This window comes from Castor canadensis, chromosome 15, assembly GCF_047511655.1.
Source record: "Castor canadensis chromosome 15, mCasCan1.hap1v2, whole genome shotgun sequence".
Classification (NCBI taxonomy): domain Eukaryota; kingdom Metazoa; phylum Chordata; class Mammalia; order Rodentia; family Castoridae; genus Castor; species Castor canadensis.
The window spans coordinates 37765798-37788540 of record NC_133400.1 but is presented as its reverse complement, the minus strand read 5'-3'; the positions used below and the strand labels follow the sequence as shown (position 1 = coordinate 37788540).

Sequence of the window (22743 nt, the reverse complement as noted above, 5' to 3'; positions counted from 1 at the left end):
TAATAGAATATCAGTATTTTGTAGCCACTAATGTAATCAAGTTCTAGGCAGTGGTCCTTAAAAGCAGCTACAATGGAAAAAATGATAGGGAATTTTGTAGTGGTAGTTCAGCTGACAGCACCTTAATCCGTGCATCAATCTCAGCCTCACAAAAAGAGATGACCAGGTATTGTATACTTCCTGATGGTGGTACATCTCTTGAAGTATTGTTGAAAACACTTTCCTGAAGCCAGTCAAGTTTCTAGACCTTCTATCAGTTTATTAGAAAAAAAAGAAATAGGAGAACCTGCTAAGTGACCCTATAGGGATGTAATAAAAAAAATTCAGAGTTCAGGAAACTATTAAATAAATTGGAAGGGAAAAAAAGGGAAGGTGATTTAAGAGCTGGCTCAAATGCAACAGCTGACTCTTGTTTGAATCCTGATAAAACCCTCTAAAACCACAACAGCAAAAGAGACAATGAGGGAAATTTGAAGACTGACTGGATATTGATAATACTAAGGAATTAAAATTTTGTAAATAAAGATTTATTTTAGAAATTTCTACTAAAAATTTACAAGTCATCTGCTATGCCTGAGATTTGCTTCAAAGTAATCCAGTGTCAGGATGGGGTAGGTGAGAAGAGCAGAGGAGAAAGTGGGTAGGGTGGAGATGAAGAAGGATTACCTATGAGTTGATAGTTGTTGGAACCAGATGATAGATATATGCTATGTATGATACTGTGTTCTCTGTTGTTATACACATTTGAAAATTTACAGTATAAGAAATATTAAATCAATTGGAGAACTTTGAAAAAACATGTTTGCTTATGCTCCCTCAATGAGATTCTGATGTATTGGTCTAGGATAGGGAATCGTTTTTTTGGTGGTACTGGGAATTGAATCCAGGGACACATGCATGCAGGCAGGGTCTACCACTTAAGCTACACCCTCAGCCCCTTTGTATTTTGTTCTGAGATAGGGTCTTAATAACTGCCTGAGTTGGCCTTGAGGTCTTCATCCTTCTGCCTCCATCACTTAGTAGCTGGTATTATAGCCCTGTACCACCATGCCTGGCTGATAGGGAATCAAGTTTTAAAAAGCATCAAGGGGACTATACAGGGTTGATGAACTATTGCTTTATAGTATGTCCCTTGATCTCATTTATTGCTTTAATGCTATTTATGTGCTAACACCTCTCAGATGTTCGTTTCTAGCTCTGACCTTTCTCTTGATCTCTGGGATCTACATTCATCTGCACAGCGGACATCATCCACAAGGAGGTCAAATAGGCATCTCACCTGGAACATGGGGAAAACAAAACTCTTTATTTTCAACCCTAACCCATTTCTCACCCAGTTGTTTCTTTCTTTCTTTTTTGATTTTAGTTATTTTTTGGATAGGGCATGGTGTTTTTGCCTAGGGTCAGCCTCTGAATTCAGTCCTTCTACTTACAGCCTACCTTGTATCTGGGATTACAGTGCCTGGCTCATTTTGTTGAGAAGGGGGTCTCAGTAACACCCCCACTATGCCCCCAGGCTGGCCTTGAATTGCAACCCTCCTGATCTCTGACTCCTGAGTAGCTAGAATTACAGGCATGTGCCACTGTGCCCAGCTTTTCTCCAAGACATTTCTACGTCAATGAATGACATAATCATCTGCCCAGCTGCTGATGGTCAATAAATACTTCTGATAAAAAGAAAATCCTAATAAAATCAGTGTTATGAAAAACTTCACTATCTGGTCCAAAAAAGGTCTGTATTTGTATATCTCCTGACTGTTGACTGTAGTAAATATGCTACATTTGCTTAGAGAATGTTGTGTATTGCTATAGCTAGTAGGATTGTTTTGATTGGTTCTTTAGCTCTCACCTTTGAAACTCCAACATCTTGAGCCAGTGATTGAATCTGAATGATGCAAACCTCTTTTTCAGGTTTTTTTACCAACACATTTGGAGGAGTTGGGATGAAGAGGAGGAGGATGAGTATGATTATTTTGTGAGATGCGTTGAACCTCGATTGAGATTGTAAGTGTTTATTACTGTCCTTGTACATGTTGGAAAAGTAGTTATGTATGGATTAATTTTCTCTCTCACTCACACACACACACACACACACACACACTCACTCACTCACTCACTCACTCTTCAGGGGCCCATCAACAGAAACAGACTGATGTACAGCTATACAACCCCTTGACAAGTTATTAAATGGAATTTGTGCAAAGTACAGAGACACCTGCATTATTATTATTATTATTATTATTATTATTATTGAGGTTGCTCAAGCTGTCCTCCTGAATGCTGAGATTACCACCATGCCCAGCTATGCTGGTAAAGTAAATTTACATTTTCTGCTTTTTAAAAACAGAGTTCAAGAATATCTAAGTCAATGGTTCAGGTTCACTGTAAATCTGAACAAACTTCACTTTGTATGTTAAAAGCCATTATTAAATTCAAGTGAAATGATTTGAATTACAGAATATTCTTTGCCTTAGTTTTTTTTTAAGAATACTTTTAAAGGTCTATGGTTCTACTCTACAACCCTATGGTAAAACACAGTAGACTAAACTAACAGACTGAGCTCAGGATGTTCTGCTAAGCTCTTGTTTATTTGAAAAATAGATGAAACAGCAGGCACTGTGGTTCATTCCTGTAATTCTAACTACTCTGGAGGTGGAGAGCTAGAGAATCAAGGTTTGAGGCCAACTCAGGCAAAAAGTTAGTGAAACCCCAATCTCAATAAAAGCTGGGTATGGTATTACACACCTACTATCCCAGCTATTGGGGAAGCATAAATAGGATTGTTGTTCAGGGCAGCATTGGCACAAATATGAGGCCCTATTCAAAAAATATCTAAAGCAAAAAGGGCTGTGGGTTCAAGTAGTAGAGTGCTTGCCATCAAGTGTAAGCATAAGGCCCTGAGTTCAAACACCAGTATGCCAAAACAAACAAACAAACAAAAAAAACCCAAAAGGATGAAGATGCTAAATTATAAATGTTGATGATGAATAAAGATTTAAAATTCTGAAGCTTGCCTTTCCAATTTATCATTTTCTGGCAGGGGAAAACCCTTTCATGCAAAAATACTAAAATTAACCATATAACCCAATTCGTTGTTCTATACTGACCTTATTAGATGTGGCATTTATTCATATTTCTACTAGATGGTGATCTAAGACCAGTGGTTTTAACAGTAATTTAATAGGCAGTGCTAAAATAAGATAAGAACTTTCCCTCCAAAAAAGGAATTATAGGTAATTTTTTCCCTATAAGAAAGAAAGATGATTTGACTATGTGAGGTAAGGCAATAAGCCTTTACATTTTTGTTGTACCCAATTTGACTTAGTAAGTTTATCTTTGTTTCAATAGTAAATAATGATAAAATAAAAAATACATGAGAAATTCTGATTCATGGTCTATGTGGTTTGGAATTATGTGTGTCTGATTTCAGACCTTCATAGATTGGCAGTGATTTCTGTTTAGCTTTTCTGATTTTTCCATTGTGTCTATCCTGTTTTCTTGTAGAGAATTTCAATAATCCTGAATATTTTTTAGGTTTGATACACTTGCTCTTTAACAGCAATGAATGGTTTTAACTGAAGAGAAAGGTAATGGTGGATGAATATCATGCATGTCTAGCAGCTTAGATCTTTACTAGGAGAGAAATTGTGTGAATTGTGTGCATCAATATAATAAGAAATATGCTGATTTGCATGGGTATTAGAAATGGTAAGAAACTTATTTTAGAATTTGAGTCTTAATCTTCACAACTAGATGGACCCCTTGTTTCTTGTTTACAAAGTAGATTTTCAGAACATCTTCAAATGAGTATGGATTAATTAAAGCAGAGATCTTTGGTTTTCAAGTGTCTCCTAGTTCATTCACTTGAAAGGAAGAAGATTCTTTTTTTGTTTTAGATATTATTTATTTGAGTGTTACTGGTTGGCAGTGGTCTGTGGGTGTGATGACATTGCAATGACCTTGGTTTTATTAGAACACTGTGGGTAGTCAGAAAAGGAAGCAAAGGAAAAGATAGTAGAGAAAGAGACTTTTATTTTGAAAAGAAAGAGCTTTTATTGAAAGTAATGACCTGCCCCTGAAGAGATGCAGTGCAGTAGTTTGGGAGGAAAAAGCTCAAGTTATCCTTATTTGGGTCCTTTGTCAGGCAATGGGGAGGGGAAATCTGTTGGGGAGGACTTTTGAGTCCCCCCTTAACTCTTTTCACATGCCCACCCCATGTGGGCCTTATTGGAGGTGTTTGTTAATCTTATACCCAGGGTGCAGGGCATCATCTTTTGTCTGGTTACCTGCCCACTCTTACCTTGTTCACAATAATTTGATGCTAATTTGTTTAAGGTATTGTTCTGTTTTTTCCCCCATCTTATTCAGAGCATTACTAAGTTAAAACAAAATAAAAACATTAGAAACAATCCAAAATGCCACTTAAGGCAATAGTTCTTAACCTTAACTACATGTTAGCCTCACTAAGGAACTTTAAGAAATAGTTCTCTGCTTCAAGACCAATTTAATTGGTCTGGATTGAGACCTAAGCTCTGTATTTTAAAAGCTTCCCAGGTGAGTCAAATATTAAAGCAAAGTTAAGAGACATAGCTAGTCAGTATACTTTTAACTAAGAAATAAGTAATTATTTAAAAACTATATATCACAACAGTAATATTGGACTTCATTTTCAATCCATTGGTTTCCTTCTTTTTTCTTATCCATTAACTTGATTATACATCTGTAAATTATATTTATTGTACCCAGAAATAGTTTATTCACTTGTCTCTATTTGAAAGATTATATAGTTTAATGAATTTTAAGAGCCAATAAGGCTATCCAGTATGTTATTTTTTTTTGTTTTAATCACTGTAGTTTAGTAATGACAACTTACTTTTATTTCTCACAATCTCAAACACTTATGTTTTTGAAATTCTCTAATAATCTTTTTGAAGGAATGTTCAGCATGTTTTTGTGCCATGCACTTTAAATGCAAGGAAGGGCTAGATGATTTGAATCATTTCTAATTTTCAATCCTATAAGTATGGTAATCTTAAGCGTTGTTGTGAAACAATTTGAGATACTTCTCCCCTATTCCCCAGTCCCAAATTGCCCCCTGATGCTACCTACTTAGTATTAAGGATTTAAAATCTAATATATGAAAATAATTTGTTATTAAAATAGTGGTTACAAATTGTCAATATGAACTGATGGTGTTTTAAAAGCACAAGTGCTTGGATCTAAGAAAAAAAAATAGCTCCTAAAAAGAAGAAAAATTAGTGACCCTAATGAAGTGGTGCTTCAAACTTCTAGTAGTAAGCTTCTTACAATAGAGTGCTATTCAGAACAACTTAACGTGTACTTGGGTTAGATGCTATAAGACACTTCTTACTGGATCTTTGAGGACTATCTTAAAATAGGAAAATGTGGCAGTGGATTTCAATTTGCTTTTAAACTTTCAGACATTATGACATTCTTGAAGACCGAGTTCCTTCAGGACTTATTACTGACTACCACAATCTGTTGTCTCAATGTGAGGAGAGTTACAGGAAATTCTTAAATCTGAGAAGCAGTTTGTCAAACTGTAATTCTGATTCTGAGCAGGAAAATATCTCCATGGTGGAAGGGCTAAAACTTTATTCAGAGATTGAACAGTTGAAACAAAAACTAAAACTCATCGAGAATCCTCTGTTGAGGTATGTGTCTCTTTGTTATTCTTAACTAGTTAGCATCTTTCTTACTAGCTGTCTTACTGAGAACTGATAGGTCTGTTTGGTTTGTTTAAGGTATGTGTTTGGTTATCAGAAGAACTCTAATATCCAAGCAAAGGGTGCCCGTCCAAATGGCCAGAAAGTCACCCATGTGGTCTCCTCCACCATGATGACTGGTCTACTGCGGTCTCTGCTCAGGGATAAGCTTTGTGAGGGGCCTTGGAAGGATGAAATGGAAATTCAGGTACAAGGAGAGTTTCTTTCTCCAGATTTACCACAGGTTTTCATGAGTTCTACAGTGTTTATGGGAGCTTCCAGGGTTGGTTTTCTGTGGAATGGGAAGTAGTTGGAGCTCTACCCTTTATTAGCAGTAGTAACTCACCAAGCCTACATTGGGCTCCACAGGAGATGTTTAAATATGCAGTTTGGCTCCATTTGCAAGTGACATATGAAGACACTTGGAGCAGTACTCCAAATATATACTTATCATATGTTGTTTTCTAGTTCCATAGTGATCCATTGGCTGCTATAAATGCCTGCTATGAAGGTGACACTGTTATTATTTGTCCTGGTCATTACGTGGTCCACGGCACCTTCTCCATTGCTGACTCCATTGAGTTGGAAGGTGTGTATGGAAGATCACCTAACAAAACTCTCATGTGTGACTTTATAGGTGGTTTATAGAAAGGAAATCTAATTTCTAGAACAGAAACATATTCCCAGTAATACTTTCAGTTTAGTATTTTTAAAATTTGCTATTTGCTCTTATCTCACGTATGTTGTATTATGTGCTTTTTTTTTAATTTAGCTTATTTTCATGAGAGGTATTTTTGTGAAATATATTTAATTTGAATTGGTACCAAAAAAATTATCTTAATTCTTTAAAAGCTTACTGAATGTCACAAATACTATACTTTGTATCCTGGACAAAGTATAATATTGATGACATTAATGTTGGAAGATTCTATTAAAATAATTTTTTAACAGTTATAGTGTTACTCTTCATTAATGATTTCTAGATTTAGGTTGCTTTACAATTGTTCATTTTGGTCCTATGTATTTCCATAATTATCAAATTTAGATGTATCTATTCAATTATTTACAAGAACAGCTTCAAGTTATCAATAAAGTTTGTAATGCAAAAAATCATATAATTTCAGAACTTGTGCTGCTGTCCATAAACTGCTTAAGCAATGTTCTTTATCTTAGCAAAACTTTTTTTGTATGTGTGTATGGTACTGGGACTTGAACTTAGGGCTTACATCTTGAGCCATTCCATCAGCCCTTTTTGTGTTAGGTATTTTAGAGATAGGGTCTTACAAACTGTTTGTATGGGTTGGCTTCAAACTGCGATACTCTTGATCTCTGCCTCCTGAGTAGCTAGGATTACAGGCATGAACCACTGGTGCCTAGCTTGTCAAAACTTCTTAATGAAAGCAAGACTGGGAGTTTACTTTGCTGCTGTTCACTAGTACATAATTTCATCCCCTTTTTTTGTCTCATGTGTAACTTGTTCTTTTTCTTCTTTAATATTTGATTTATAATGGATGTGAGTGTATAAATAATACCTCTGCAGGATGAATCACTGCAATACAAACGTTTTTTGGCATAGTGAAAATAACACTGATAGAGATGGTGGATAAGAGTTCTTCTGAGATTGGTGAAGAACTTAAAATGTAATTGTGAGAGTGTCATAAGTAACCATGTAGAATTTTGATAGTTAAGTGTGAAAATGACTATAAATGTACTAACAGGACATATCTGAGAATTGAGGTATTAGATGATATCTCTGTGAATATACAGAGCACTTATTTGTGAGTAAGATTAAAGTTTGATAGTGATCTATAGCTCACACTTGTTATATGTGATTTATATTGAGTACCTACTATATGCAGGGTCATAATAGGGCTTTTTGTTCTTGTTTAGAAAGTTCATTCAATTCAATGATGGTTTTATGTTTTTAACTGCAAAGAACACATAATTTTGCATAATAGTGTCAGTTTTTTCCTCAACATGCAATTCTTTTTTATATTTTCTATTTTCCTGAAGATAAAAAACAATGGTTACTATAGAAAATAAGCAAAGTACAGGTGACACATACAAGAAGTCATAAACAAATTGCTCATAATCCTTATCCAGTGTCCACCTTGGTAGCATTCTTGTGTATGGAGTCCTCCTAGTACATTCTCTATTGCCCCTGAAGACTTGTCTGTACTCTCCAAGTCACCTTGCCAAGACTAACCACATCAAGACTCATCTGTGCATAACGGAAGTTATTTCTTACTTAATGGCTTTGTCTATGTAGTTCTGTTTTATGGAAGTCAGACAAGTTCTCCAGTTTTTTGATACTCTAACTTTTTATAAGCTCATTCAAACGCTGGATTTTAGTTTGATTAAAGTTATTAGTTTGATTAAATTTAACTGGGGGTTGGGGGCTGCAGCACAGTGGCAAAGTGCTTGTCTAGCATGGGAAAGTGTCTGGGTTTGGTCCCTTTTAACTCCCTCCCCAAAAAACAAAACAAAACAAAGGAAAAGATTTATAGAGATCTAATATCTTTTTATTGGTTAATAAGGAGACCCTTTTTTCTAGTAGCTAAGACTGTTTGAAATCAGTTTGTCAGATTTTAAGTCAATCTGTTTAATAGAATTATTAAATAATCTTGAGGAATGCTAAGTTTATTCAAATTAATTTCTAATAAAATCTTAGGAAAAAAAGTTAGAAGGGTTGAATGCTTTAAAGACTTTTGGTTTAACTGTGAGTTCTTAGGATTTTGGGTTTATTTTTTGGTTTTTTTTGTTTTTGTTTTTGGTTTTTTTTTTTTTTGGAAACAGGGTCTTCCTATGTATACAAGGGTGACCTCAAACTTGCTATGTAGCCCATACTGGCCTTAAATTCATGATGCTCTTTTGCCTCAGTCTCCTGAGTACTGAAGATTATTTATTTCATGTAGCAGTTTTGCAAGTTGACAAGGTAGTCTTTCTGATATGGAGACAGATCAGGGAGTTATTGTTAAAAACTGGATACCCTACATTAAATTAAACTGAGTATATGGGGAGATAGATTTTATATCGATGTAACCAGGTTGTCTCAAATTATCATTTGGAATGATGTTAACTAGAGAAATCCGTTACTAGCACTTTTGCATAATGAACTTTGTCCTTACTTACAAAGGCGTTCTTTTTCTCTTTCTTAGGGTATGGTCTACCAGATGATATTGTGATAGAAAAAAGAGGGAAAGGAGACACTTTTGTGGATTGCACAGGTGTAGACATTAAAATCTCATGCATAAAATTTGTTCAGCATGATGCTGTAGAAGGAATCTTAAGTAAGTATCTGAATGACTATTGTATTATTTGTCTAGGCTTTAATAGAAAATAGAATTTAATGAAATGCCATTCGAGTATATGAAAGGCTGATTAATTATGTACATAGAAAGCTTACACCAAAGTGAAAAACCCATTCTTTTTTTTTCTTTTGGTGGGACTAGGGTTTTGAACTCAGGGCTTCACACTTGCATGCAGATGCTCTGCTTCTCGAGCTACACCTCCAATCCATTTTGCTCTAGCTATTTTGGACATAAGGGTCTTTCGAACTGTTTGTCCGGGCTGACCTTGAATCTCAGTCCTCCCAATCCTAGCCTCCCAAGTAGCCAGTTGTGAGCCACAGGCACCTGGCTCCCATTCTTTTTTTAGGAGAAGGGGGTTGATATTGGGGCTAGAACTCAAGGTTTTACACTTGCAGGCACAGGACATGTACCCATTCCTAAAAACTTGTTAGTTTAATATTGGCTTTTTATCTTTGAGATCACTTTTTTTCTTTTAAAACATTTCAATATTGTGGTCTGTGTTGTTTGTATTTAAGTTTAGCACTCGACTACAACTAGCTACCTTTACCTTTGGATATGGTTTGTCCTCCAAAGCTTGGTCCCCAGTGACGTGGTTTTGAGGTAGTAAAACCCTTAAAATGTGAGATCTTGTGGGAGATACTTAAGTAACAGTCTCATGAATGGATTAATATAAGTCTCACAGAAGTGGATCAGTTCTCCTAAGAGTGGGTTGTTATAAAAGTGTGTGCCTGGCCCCTCCTCATTCTCTCTTAACTTCCTTGCTAGTACATGCTAGCCCCTCCTGTACACAGCTCTTTTTCTTTCTCCTTCTCTGTTTATAATGCAGCTGATGGGATCTCTCCACATACTGTGCTGTTTGGACTTTAAAGCCACTAGAATCATGACTTAAATTAATCTCTGTGACAGAGTGTTGAGTATTTTGTTGTAGCAATGCAAAACAGACTGAGACACAATACTCTAGTATTTGTTTCCTAGAATCTGTATCACCTTATCTTTCAGGGGCCTTTTTCTTCTTCCTTCCAAGATAATCAACAAAGTTGCTCACACACACAATATTGTCTTTGTAATGAATAAATACTTTCGCATTTCTTTTTTTTTTTTTTTTTTGTCTTTTCTTTTTTGGTGCTGGGCTTGAACCCAGGGCCTCAGGCATGCTAGGCAAGCGCTGTACCACTGAGCTACATCCCAGCCCTACTTTTGCATTTCTAATGTTAAATCATTCTTTCTTTAAGAGTGTTGCCTTTAGATTTTAGAAAATAACTTAAAATAGTCCTTATTTTATATACCTTGAATTTGTAATGCTGGTAACAGTTTAAATGTTACCTCTTGAGAAATACTTAGACTATGTCTAATGCCAGCTCTAGGTTTCTAATATTGGAATAGACACATTACTTCTTAAGGCAGTTGACTGTATGTTTTCATTGTAGTTATTCATCATGGCAAGACTACTCTGGAAAACTGTGTACTGCAATGTGAAACTACAGGAGTCACAGTACGAACATCAGCAGAATTTTTAATGAAGAATTCGGATTTATATGGTGCCAAGGTATGATAATTTCCTGTCTTTTGGGGGGAAGTAGTTATCAGGTTTAAGTTCTATAAATAAGTAAAATATGGGACCAAGATGTAAATGCATACTTCTGTTCTCTTTCTTTAGAGAAGTTCAGACCCTTGTATTTACTAAGTCAGCTACAATTTTCTTAGGTAGCCATTCAAGCATAGGAGCATTATAGCATTTTTAAGACAGATTAGGAAGGAAAATAACAAATCTCATAATTTCTCTGTGGTAATTTTCCTCTTCTTTTTTTTTTTTTTGGAGCCACTGGGGTTTGAACTCAGGTTCTCATGCTTGTTAGGCAGGTACTGTTATACCACCAGCCCCTCCCCACCCATGGTAATTTTAATGTGGTTTAGATCCTTAAAATTATGTCTTTGTAAACAATTTTAAAACAGTTGAAGCTTAGGTGCTTTTAAGAAAAAATCTGTTAAATTTGAGATAATTATTGATTTGCATGCTGTTATAAGAAGTAATACACACATACCATTTACCACATATCCTCCTAATAGTATCATGTTGCAAAACTGTAGTACAATTTCACAATCAGAATTTTGACATTTATTCAGTCAAGGTAAAGGGTATGTCTACCATAAGAATTCTTCATGTGGTTATTTTTATAGCCAAACCCACTTGCCTTTCCTACCAACCTCCTTAACTACTAGCAAACTCTCATCTGTTTTCTACTTCTATTATATCACTCCAAGACTGTTATATAAGTGGAATTACGCAGTATGTAACCTACTGGGATTGGCTTTTCCACTTAGCGTACTCTCTGAAGCTTCATCTATACTGATTAATAGTTTGTTCCTTTTATTGTTGAGTCGTAGTCCAATGCGTGGTTTTTCCACAGTTTGTATATTTAGTTATTGAAGACTATCTGGTTTTTTTCTAGTTTTTATCTATTGTGAGCTTCATCAACTTGATAAAGAATACCTTCAAAAAGATAGTTAACCTCATATTTACTGGTGAAATACTGAATACATCCTTCCTAATATTAAGAGTAAAGTAAAGATGTCTGCTCACACCACCATTATTCAACATAGTGTTGGAAGTTCTAGCCAGAGAAATAAGACAAGAAAAGAAAACAAAGGCTATCAGAAAAAAAGAATAAAACTGTGCCTATTTGCAGGTGGTATGATTACCTACACAGAAAGCCCCCCCACATCTTCAAAAATACTCCTGATACTGTTTCCACTTGATTCTTTATGTCTTCTGTTTCTTTGCTGAGACTTTCATTTTCGTTTGTTTTGAGTGTGTTCATCATTTTTTATTAAGACATTTTCATCATCATTGCTTTGAAATTATTGTCATCTAATTCTACCATCTTGGGACATCTTGATTTTGGCATTTATTGATTGTCTTCTGTAGTTTAGTTTCTTTCTGGTCTTCATGTGACAAATGACTTTCAATTAAAACCTAGATTTTTTATTATTACATTATATCTTCTATTGTAATTGGGCTTTGCTGACACTGCTACAGTGGAGGATAGAGTGTAGGAGGGTGCATACTACCTTATTACTACCAAGTAGAGGTAGAAGTCAAAGTTTGCATTTGGCCCACAACTCAAGTTGGGTGGGATAGCTCCTTGTTAATGCTGGGTTGGGTGGGAGGTCCAGCTTCCTTTGTGTTCTCCACTGACACTGAATGGTCTTCATTCTACTTTACCTGGAATGGTCTTTTTTTTACCACTGGGGAATGGTGGAAGTCCAGACTCTCTACTAGGTCTGTGGGAAGGGGCTTAGTGGGAAGGGGCAGGTCCCTTGTCACTGGTAAGTGGGGTAAAAGTATGGGTGTCAGAGCATCTGGTTACAGCCTGAGAAGGTATAAGTCCAGGCTCTCCTCTTGACCTTGCTTCTTGTTGGCTTGAATGGGGGTGGGGTCACTGGTTTTTTCTGTAGTGTTTGGCTGAAACTGATCTGTTATTATCTAAAAGTTTTTGGTCTTTCTCCATTGTCTGATACTTTGACTAGTCAGCAGTCTTTTTTGGTTTGTGTCTATTGGTGTTTCTAGATTGCCAGTTTCTTCAGTTCCAAGTCTGGGGTTTATGAAGCAAACCAAGGGAATTTACCATTCTTGTTCTTTGGGTCTTAAAGTCCTGAGCTGTTCTAGGTCTTTCCACTTTTGAGACTTCTTATGTTTGTTTTATATATAGTGTCTTTTATGTATTTCGTATATTTATATAGTGGCATTTGGTTGTACCTAACAGGAAGAATAGGGACATCTACTCCATCATCCCAGAAGTGGCAGTCTTCTCAATTACTTTTTAATTGCCAAGTATCCATTCACTTTTATAACATATTTTAATGTAATTATATCATTTTATAGGTGGCTGCTAGTTTAAATTGTTCTTATTTTAAATTTTTACATGATTCCTGATAGGTTAAAATTTAAGTATTTTGTTGTCTAGCTGTGTGTCTGATAATGACATTTCAGTATAGCATATATAACTGTATATACTATATACACTAGGTAATGTAGTAGTACATTATACACTATGTATACTCTCTGATCACTTTTTCTTTAACAAGAAAGTTGCGCAATGGCAGATTTCTTGGAATTTATCCCAATCTTTAATGCATATATTTTTTATTTATGTATTGATTATTTATGTATTTGGGTTTTGGTGGTACTCAGGGCCTCCCACATGCTAGACAGGTACTGTATCACTTGAGCCACACTCCCATCCCTACTTAGTATTTGCCTATTTATTTATTTACTTTCAGTGGGACTGGAGTTTGAATTCAAGGCTTCACACTTGCAAAGCAGGTGCTGTACTGCTTGAGCCATACTTCCAGTTCACTTTGCTCTGGTGATTTTAGAGATGAAGTTTCACAAACTATTGGCCCAGGCTGGGCTTGAACCATGATCCTCCTAATCTCAGCTTTCTAAGAAGTTAGGATTATAGGCGTGAGCCACTGGTGCCTGGCCTTATTTATTTTTTTGATTCAGAGTCTTGCTATGTTGTCCAGGCTGGCTTTGAACTCATGATCCTCACCTTCCCAAGAGCTGGGATTATAGGCATGTATTTTTAGTGTGGTTATACCTAAATCTTTTTTGCATTTAACCCTAAACTAAAAATCTCTTAGCTGAAGGCCCAATTAGCAGATTTTTAAAGAAGAGTTAGTTATGGTCCAACATAGGTAAAGGAAGAAGTAATAAATGTTTTCTCATGGTACATTACTACCCTAGAATAACAAGTCAACATACATGCAGTAGATGTGTCTTAAATGATTATGGCAATTCTTCATCTATGGTACTGTGAATTATTTCCAAATGTTTTCTTAAATAACTACAGAGATTTAAGCAAGTCATTTTTGGTTTCCATAGTATTAGCATTAGGAAATAAGTTATTCCTATCACTTTTCGTTTTTTGTTGGTACCATGTGGTACCATTAGAGACTGTGAGAGTCTTTCTGGTTCCTGTATATAAAGTAACACTTGAATTAGTTGCTAATTTTAATATGTGTAGTAGTAGAGGCCATTGTTTAACTGAGCAGTGATTTAAAAAAATTTTTTATTAACATATTAATTGTACAGGGGGATTTCATTGTGACATTTTCATATAACACCAGTGATTTTTATTGTTTATTCATTTGTTCATATGCATACATTGTTTGGGACATCTCTCCCCCCAGGCGCACCCACTCCCCCAGCCGCTTGAACCTGTTCTGCCCTCTTCTCTAATTTTGTTGAAGAGAAGACATAGCGACAATACAAAAGACAGTGTTTTTGCTAGTTTGAGATAAAGATAGCTATACAGAGAGATTCCTAGCATGGCTTCCATGCACATGTGTATTACAACCTGAATTTGTTCATCTCTACCAGACCTCTTCACTACTCCCTGGTCACCTTCCTGTAGTGGCCTCTGTCAGTTTAAGATTACTTTATTCTCTTCTCTACAGTGGGCACATTAAACACTTTCAAATTTTGGGTTTCCTTCCCTTTCCTGTACGCGTTCTCCCCTTAGCGTGTGACCCATTTCCAATAATATCGTTGCATTTGTTTTAGGTCTAAAGTCTGCATATGAGGGAGAACATAATGAGTTTTAGCCTTCTGAGCCTGGCTAACTTTGCTTAAGATGATGTTCTCCAGTTCCATCCATTTACTTGCAAATGACAAAATTTCATTCTTCTTTGTGGCTGAGTAAAATTCCATTGTGTATAAATACCACATTTTCTTAATCCATTTTTTGGTAGTGGGGCATCTTGGTTGTTTCCATAACTTGGCTATTGTGAATACGCTGCAGTAAACATAGGTATGCAGGTGCCTTTAGAATAATCTGAGTCGCATTCCTTTGAGTATATCCCTAGGAGTGGTATTGCTGATCATATGACATATCTATGTCTAGTTTTTAAAGAAGTCACCATATTGTTTTCCAGAGTGGTTGCACAAGCTTACATTCCCACCAGCAGTGTATGAGGGTTCCTTTTTCCCCACATCCTCGCCAACATTTGTTGTTGGTGGTATTTTTGATGATAGCTATTCTAACAGGAGTGAGGTAGAATCTTAGTGTGGTTTTCTTTCTTTCTTTCTTTCTTTTTTATTGTTGTCTTAGTGTGGTTTTGATTTCCATTTCCTTTATGGCCAGGGATGGTAAACATTTTTTCATGTGTTTTTTGGCCATTTGGAGTTCTTCTTTAGAAAAAGTTCTGTTTAGTTCAGTTGCCCACTGCTTTATTGGTTCATTGATTTTGGGGAGTTTAGTTTTTTGAGCTCCCTGTATTTTCTGGTTATCAGTCATTTGCCTGATGGATAGCCAGTGAATATTTTCTCCCATTGATCAACAGTAATTTTTAAGTTAGGTGGAATATTTAAAATTTAAACTGGCTTTTTAAAAAAATAGGGTTTTATTTTATATATATGTGTGTGTGTATATATATATGTATATATATTTTAGGGGGCTTTTTTTTTGGCAGTCTGGCCAAAAAAACTCAGAGTCTTGCTCTTGCTAGGCAGGAGCTATACCATGTGAGCCACATCCTCTGTCTCAAGTTGTGATATTTTACTAGACCCAAATATTGTTGAGTATCTCTGAGAGAATGATCATTTTGAATAAGTGCATCTTTTTTTTTTTTGGCAGAATCAGAAAACTGATTTGTCTAGAATGAGAGTGGAACAAGAATCAAATGTGACACTGTTAGACATTCTGTGTGTGTGTGATATATATGTCTGTGTGAGTGTACGTGTGAGTGTTCTTTTTTAAAGTGGTAAGTAATCAACAATTTGTTGGAAATGTGCAAATGAAAATGTTGGTTAGAAATGCCTAATAAAAGTTATCTGCAAAGCACTTTATCTTTGTACTTTATATTTATACTATGTTAAAGGCTAAGAAGTTATTGTAATAAACCTTTTATAGACCTGCTTTTTAAAACTGGTTGTCATTATCTCAATTTATAACTTACAGGGTGCCGGTATAGAGATATATCCTGGGAGCAAGTGTTCTCTGATTGACAATGGGATCCATCACTGCAAGGAGGGGATCCTCATTAAGGTTAGCAGGGCTGAAAGATTTCTTCCCAAAGGTTAAAATTATGCTTTATTAAATTCTAAATTCTTGTATTGGGTTCTGTTGTTTTCTTGTTTTGAAAGGTATAAGCAGTATGTAAATTTTAATAGTATCAATAGTTGGTTACTGAAAGTTTCTTGTGAGAATGCTTTGGTGCATTTAGATCTATAAAATGACAGGAATGCTATGTCATGCAGCTCAGATAGATTTTTAAAGTAGGCAGTGTTAAATGTGATAGTTCCTTAAGACATTTGTTTTCAATGTCACAGGATTTCTTAGATGAGCATTATGATATTCCCAGAATATCCATGGTAAACAATATCATACATAACAATGAAGGTTATGGTGTTGTTTTGGTGAAACCTACCATTTTCTCTGACCTGCAAGAAAATATCCAAGATGAAACTGAAGGTATGCTACATTTACTAATTTTTTTAAATATAAAAACCAGACCTAATTTACTTTATTTCAGTAGTAAACTTCAATTAGGATTTTAGTCTTCCTTCCCTACCTAAAAATATTCCTGGAACATGCTTGGGCATGGAGATAGAGAAGCTTTGTAAAGCCAGAACTTTACAGAATCTGGACTTTCAAGGTCAACTAGTTCAGTGTTCATTCTGAACCTTGCTGTGGTTCTGTGGTCTTGCAGTTCCTTTCTTTTTGGAACTGCAAAGGGTGTAAGGGTGGAGGATCAAGGTGGGTGTTTGACAGCACTGGTGGCTCTGGTGGCATTTGTGAAGGATGCAGGCAGCGAAATGAGTATACACATTGAAGGCTGCATTTGCTGGCAGGGATGCTGGAGTTGCCTCTGCTTTTTATTGGTAGAAGTAAGTGCCCACCGGTCACCTGACTTTTCTTGGAGCAAAGGTGACATAGCTCAGTGGAAGCCTATGAATTTCAAGCCATAATGGCTCCACAGTTATACAGAAGGATTAAGCACTGATGTGGGTATGGAAAGTTTGAAGCAGTTAAAAGAGTAGTCTTGTCATCCTTCAGGATTCACTCCAATGATGTCTCTAGAAGTTTTTATCTCCTCACGGCCTTGCAAGGTGAAATCAAGGTGTCACATGGGCAGGACCTTTATCTGAAAGCTCTGGTGGAAGAATCCTCTTCCAAGCTCATTCATAGCAGAATCCATGCCTTAAGGTTGTAGGACTGAGGTCTCCATTTTCTTCTTGGTTATTGGTTATATTCAGCTCCATGTCCTGTGGCTCCAGCCATCTCAGTGTTAGAGAACCTCCCTCAAGGCAAATCTCATGCTTTGACTATGACTTCCTGTTCTGCAACTGTAGAAAACTGATTAGTAGCCTTAATTACATTGCAAAATGACAGTACAGAATCCTTTTGCCATTTAACAATTGTCAATGTACCATGGCGGGGAGATTATGGAGCCCATCTAGCTGCTAGATTGGGAGTTCTTTAAGAAAAGCCACATTAGATGCTGGGCTTTGGTATTACACACTTGTAATCCCAGCTACTCCAGAGGTGGAGATCAGGAGCAACCAGGTTTGAGGCCAGCCCAAGCCAAAAAAAAAAAAAAAAAGTGATTGAGACCCTATCTCAACCAATAAACTGGGTGTGGGTGGCTTGTGTCTGTGGTCCCAGCTACATGGAAGGTATAGGTAGGAGGATCTCAGTCCAAGACTGTCCCATGGCAAAAACATGAGACTCTATCCAAACTATAACTAAAAGCATAAAGGGCTGAGGTGTAGTTCAAGTGGTAGAGTGACTGCCTAGGAAGTGCAAGCCCTGAGTTCAAACCACAGGATCACCACCCCCACCCTCAAAAAAATTTCACTCTCTTATTAAGCTTTGTATCCTAACTTCTAATGCAGAGCTTAGTGAGCAGTAAGTACCCAGGAGATGTCTGTTGAGTGAATGAGATTTTTGGATGAAGAGGTTAAACAAAAAGCTTCAAATTGTATGAGGGGCAGGAAACCTTGTCATGATGTGGAAAAGAATTTGTAAAATTCAGTTAGATACACCAAGAATACTTGACATAAAAAAAATCAAACGCTATAACAGACTTTGTAGAAATACATGTTTTAGTTGGGGTAGCCTGTCCTTTTAACTTTGTTTTATAATTTGTTTCTTCAGAAAATAAAGCACTTAAACTTCAGGCAAGTGGAGAGGCAGATGCCACTGAGAGAGTGGATCTAGAAGAACTGATTGAGTGTGCGGCTGGCAAAATGGAGCTTCCTGCAAGGGCTGACCTTTCTGAACAAGCCCAGGGAAATTGTGAGATTGTAAATGAACTAGTTGCTGCCTCCACACAGAAAGGTCAGATGAAGAAGAAAAGATTGAGTGACCTGGGAATCACGCAAGCTGATGATAACTTAATGTCACAGGAGATGTTTGTTGCAATTGTGGGAAACCAGTTTAAGTGGAATGGAAAAGGGAGTTTTGGCACATTTCTTTTCTGACCACAGTGATATAAATGGGTCACTAAACATTGGATTTTGCACTTGCTAACCTGAGAATCACTGCTGCTTGTGCAGTTTGCTTCATGTCTGTATTTTATAATTGATACACTTGATGAGTCTGAGTGAAATGTAGATTTATTTCTACCTGCAAGTGTTGCACAAAAAACAGTTCTTTATAAGAAAGGCTGTAAAACATATAAAATAGAAAATAATTGGAGATTTCTTATGTAAAAAATTTTTATATTCTCAAAAGCATAGTTCTCATATTAAGCCTGCTAGATATACATATATCTAATGTATATTCATAAATATACATTAATCTAGCACTTCAAAGAGGAGGAAGAAAGGGGATACAACATGTGTGCACAGAAATGCAACAGGTGTCATGTGTGCAGTGGTCCTCCAGCATTGTTGTTTGATCCCAGTTATGTTTCCACACTGTCTTTGCTGTGGTAGGGAAGTTATTTACCAAGGCAGACTTACCGTTGAGAATCTGAGTGGGATACATTTCTATGTTGAACTATGTAAACATCAAGACAGCAAAATGAAATGTGTGGTTTGGAGCCAGTGTGCATAGAGCATTCCACTATTGATGTGAGTGAATAAAAAAAAATTATTCTTTCATGGCAACAGTATCCTGATAATATTTCTTTCAAAATGAATACCTATGCAAACTATATTAGCTAACGCATTCTTGCTATCTCATATTGTAAAACTCAGCTTTTAAACATTTATATTTTTAAAAGCTTTATGTGGCATATAATATGCCTACTTAATTAAAATTATGTGATGAAATAATAAAACTGATTCTTGTTATATTTTTCAAACCTATGTGGGCCATAGTGCCAGTGTAGCACATATTTGGAGGACCACAATAAACAAATCACTAATTGGAGCATAAAGTTGTCTGAGCCTTGACACTATCACACTGTAATATTCAATGTTTCTATCACCTCAAAAAGTTTCCTCATTTGCCTTTGCAGTCAGACTTGTCTCCACCACACTTGGATGCTTTTAGTCACTATACTTTTGTTTTTTCTAGAACTTCATGTAAAAGGAATCAGTATATATAGTCTTTGTCAGTCTTTCCCAACTGTGCACAATACTCTTAAAATGCATTTGTGTTGGTTGGTGCAGTAGCTCATGCCTGTAATCCCAGGTACTTGAGAGCCAGAGATTGGATCATGGTTTGAGGTCAGCCCAGGCAAAAAGTTAGTGATACCCCATCTCATCCAATAGAAGCTGGGCGTGGTGGTATGTACCTGTGATTCCAGCTATACCAGGAGTACCTGGGAGGATTGCAGTTCAGGAATCTAGACATAGATGCAGAGACCCCATTCAAAAAGTACCTAAACCAAAAGTGCTGAAGGCATGGCTTAAGTAGTAAAGTGCCTGCCTACCAAGCATGAGGCCCTGAGTTCAAACCCCTATTATACCCCCCCAAAAATTATGAATTTAGTAGGTTTTTTTAAATTATTGTACTGAGGGTACATTGTGACCTTTACAAAAGTTCTTACAATATATCAAATATATCATAGTTGAATTTACCCCCTCCATCATTCTCCTTTATCCCCTCTCCCCCCACAGTAGTTTGTTTTTATTGAATCGTGTGAATATTAAGTATTTGTCTATTCATTCTAATTGAGGGGCAATTTGGATTGTTCATCGGTTTTGGTTATTGTGTATGAAGTTGTTAAGTCTGTCTGAACATATATTTTTTTAAGCTTTTTGAATGATAGTTATGCAGGGGGTTTCACTGTAACATTTGCATATATACACACATTGTACCCTGGTTTGGTTCATCCCCTCCATTACTCTCCCTCTTTCCCCATCCCCTTTCTTAAAATGACTTCAGCAAGTTTCAGTGTTCCATATTCATACCTGTATAGAAAGTACCTCAACCATATTCAGCCTTCTTTTATTTGCTTTAATTACCTTGCCCCTCCTGCTGTTATCTTGCCTTTAACATGACCTGTTTTACATTCCTGTCCTTTGGTTTACTTCACTTAACATGATGTTCTCCATTTCCATCCATTTATGAGCAAAGGACAAAATTTTGGTGTTCTTTATGATTGAGTAATATTCTCTTTAATCTATCTGTATTTATCTATCTATCTATCTCACATTTTCTTAATCCATTTATTAGTTGTAGGGCATCAGTACTGATTCCTTAGCTTGGCTCTTATGAACAATGCTGCAATAAATAATGGTGTACAAATGTCTTAATTGTATCCTGACTTACATTCCTTATGACATATGCCTAGAAGTGGCATTCCTGGATCATACGGTAGTTCTCTTTTTAGTTTTTTATGAGGCTCCATACTGCTTTATATAGTGGTTGTACTAATTTACATTTCAACCAACAGAGAATAAGGGTTTCTTTTCTGCTGAATCCTCACTAATATTTGTTGTTGTTGTTTGTGTTCTTGATAGCCATTCTAACAGGGGTGAGGTGGAATCTTTTTATTCTTTTTTTGGGGGGGAGGGGTGGACTGGGGTTTTAACTTGGGGCTTCCCACTTGCAAAGCATGCACTCTATTGCTTGTGCCACACCTCCAGTCCAAAATGAGATGGAATCTTAATGTAGTTTTGATTTGCATTTCCTTTATGGCTAGGGATGTTGAACATTTCTTCATGTGTTTTTTGGCCATTTGTACTTCTTCCTTTGTAAAATTTCTGTTCAGCTTATTTGATCATTTTTTCATTGGGTCATTGATTCTTTGAGAGTTTACTCTTTTGAGTTCCCTGTGCGTTCTTGTTATTAATTGAATAGCTGGCAAAGACTTTCTCCCATTCTGTGGGATGCCTCTTCAGTCTGGTGACCATTTCCTTTGCTGTGCAGAAGCTTTTTAGTTGCATGCAGTCCCATTTGTCAGTCCTTTCTCTTAATTACTGAACGATTGGAGTTCTATTTATAGTTATTGCCCATGCCTATGTGGTCCAGTATATTCCTTATTTTTTCCTGGAGTAATTTCACCATTTCGGATCTTACATTAAGCTCTTTAATCCACTTTCAATAGATACTAGTTCAAGATAAGAGTTAGGGTCTAGTTTTAATCTTCTGAAGGTAGATATCCAGTTTTCACTGCTTCAGCTATTTGTTGAAGAGGCTATCTTCTTCAAAACATATTTTGGACTCCTTTGTGAAACATTAAAATAGCTGTAGCTATGTGAGTTTGTATCAGGGTCTGCTGTTCTATTTCACTGGTCTGCATGTCTGTTTTTGTGCCGGTACCATGATGTTTTTATTACTATGACTCTAAAAATATAGTTTGAAGTCAGGTATTGTGACACTTACAGTGTTGGTCTTTTGTCTCAGGATTACTTTGTTTAAGGTCTTTTGTGCTTCCATATGAACTTTAAGATTGACTTTGCTATATTGGTGAAGAATTTCATTGGACTTTTGATAGGGATTGCATTGATCATATAGCTTGTCCACTATCTCTGATATTCTTTCTTCTGTTTGATCTTGTCTGATGATAATACTATCTACCGTGGTGTGTATTTGATTTATTGAGGTTTTCATTTCTAACACTTCTACTTGGTTATTTTTCATTATTTCCATTTCCTTACTGAATTTCTCTTCCATGTTTCTGACTTTCTTGTCTAGGTTTTGGATTGATTTTCTAATTTCACTTATCTGTTTATTTGAATCCTCTTTGAGGTCACTGATCATTTTTAATAGTAGGCTTCTGAATTCTCTCTCCAACTTTTTGGCCAATTCACCATCTTTAGATTCAGATGTTGAGTTGCTGTGGTGGGAGTTTGGAGGTGAGACATTGCCTGGGTTTTTCACCTTTAAATTTCTGCACATCTGTTGGTCTAAGTTTCCTTTTAGGTGAGCAGATAACCTACTGCAGTAGCAAGGGTGTAACAATTCAGCAATAAATCAAGAATTTGAATGTAACAATTGGAATCCTTATCTGTCTCCTCAGTAAGGTTGTATCAAGCAAAAGTCTGGCTCTTGGGGGATGATCTGGGAGCTAAGCCCTGGTTGAAAGTTATGAGGATTGGAAATTGAGTACTATGAGAGTTGGGTATGGAGAAGGGATTGGAGTGGGACAAGGGAAAGAAGAAGAGAAGATGGATGTAAGAGAGAGTATGAGCGATCGCTCTCTCCATATATTGGCAGTACTGAGATTGAACTCAGGGCCTTATACTGCTTTGCAGATACTCTACCACTTAAGCCACTCTGCCAGCTCTTGGTTTTTGGGTTTTT

General features: G+C 36.4%; 1 protein-coding gene across 2 annotated transcripts in view; it reads left to right on the top strand.

Annotated features, from left to right (window-relative positions):
• Positions 1–19414, top strand: part of Shcbp1 (SHC binding and spindle associated 1) — a 39388-nt gene extending 19974 nt beyond the window's left edge. For both annotated transcript variants that reach the window (XM_074056062.1, XM_074056061.1), the window contains 9 exons: positions 1912–2004; positions 5442–5675; positions 5766–5934; positions 6195–6315; positions 8885–9016; positions 10465–10583; positions 16000–16086; positions 16371–16512; positions 18199–19414. In XM_074056062.1, the coding sequence (XP_073912163.1) occupies positions 1912–2004; positions 5442–5675; positions 5766–5934; positions 6195–6315; positions 8885–9016; positions 10465–10583; positions 16000–16086; positions 16371–16512; positions 18199–18524 (1423 nt within the window). In that variant the 3' untranslated portion in view covers positions 18525–19414. The remainder of the gene's footprint in view (positions 1–1911; positions 2005–5441; positions 5676–5765; positions 5935–6194; positions 6316–8884; positions 9017–10464; positions 10584–15999; positions 16087–16370; positions 16513–18198) is intronic.
• Positions 19415–22743: the final 3329 nt, after the last annotated feature.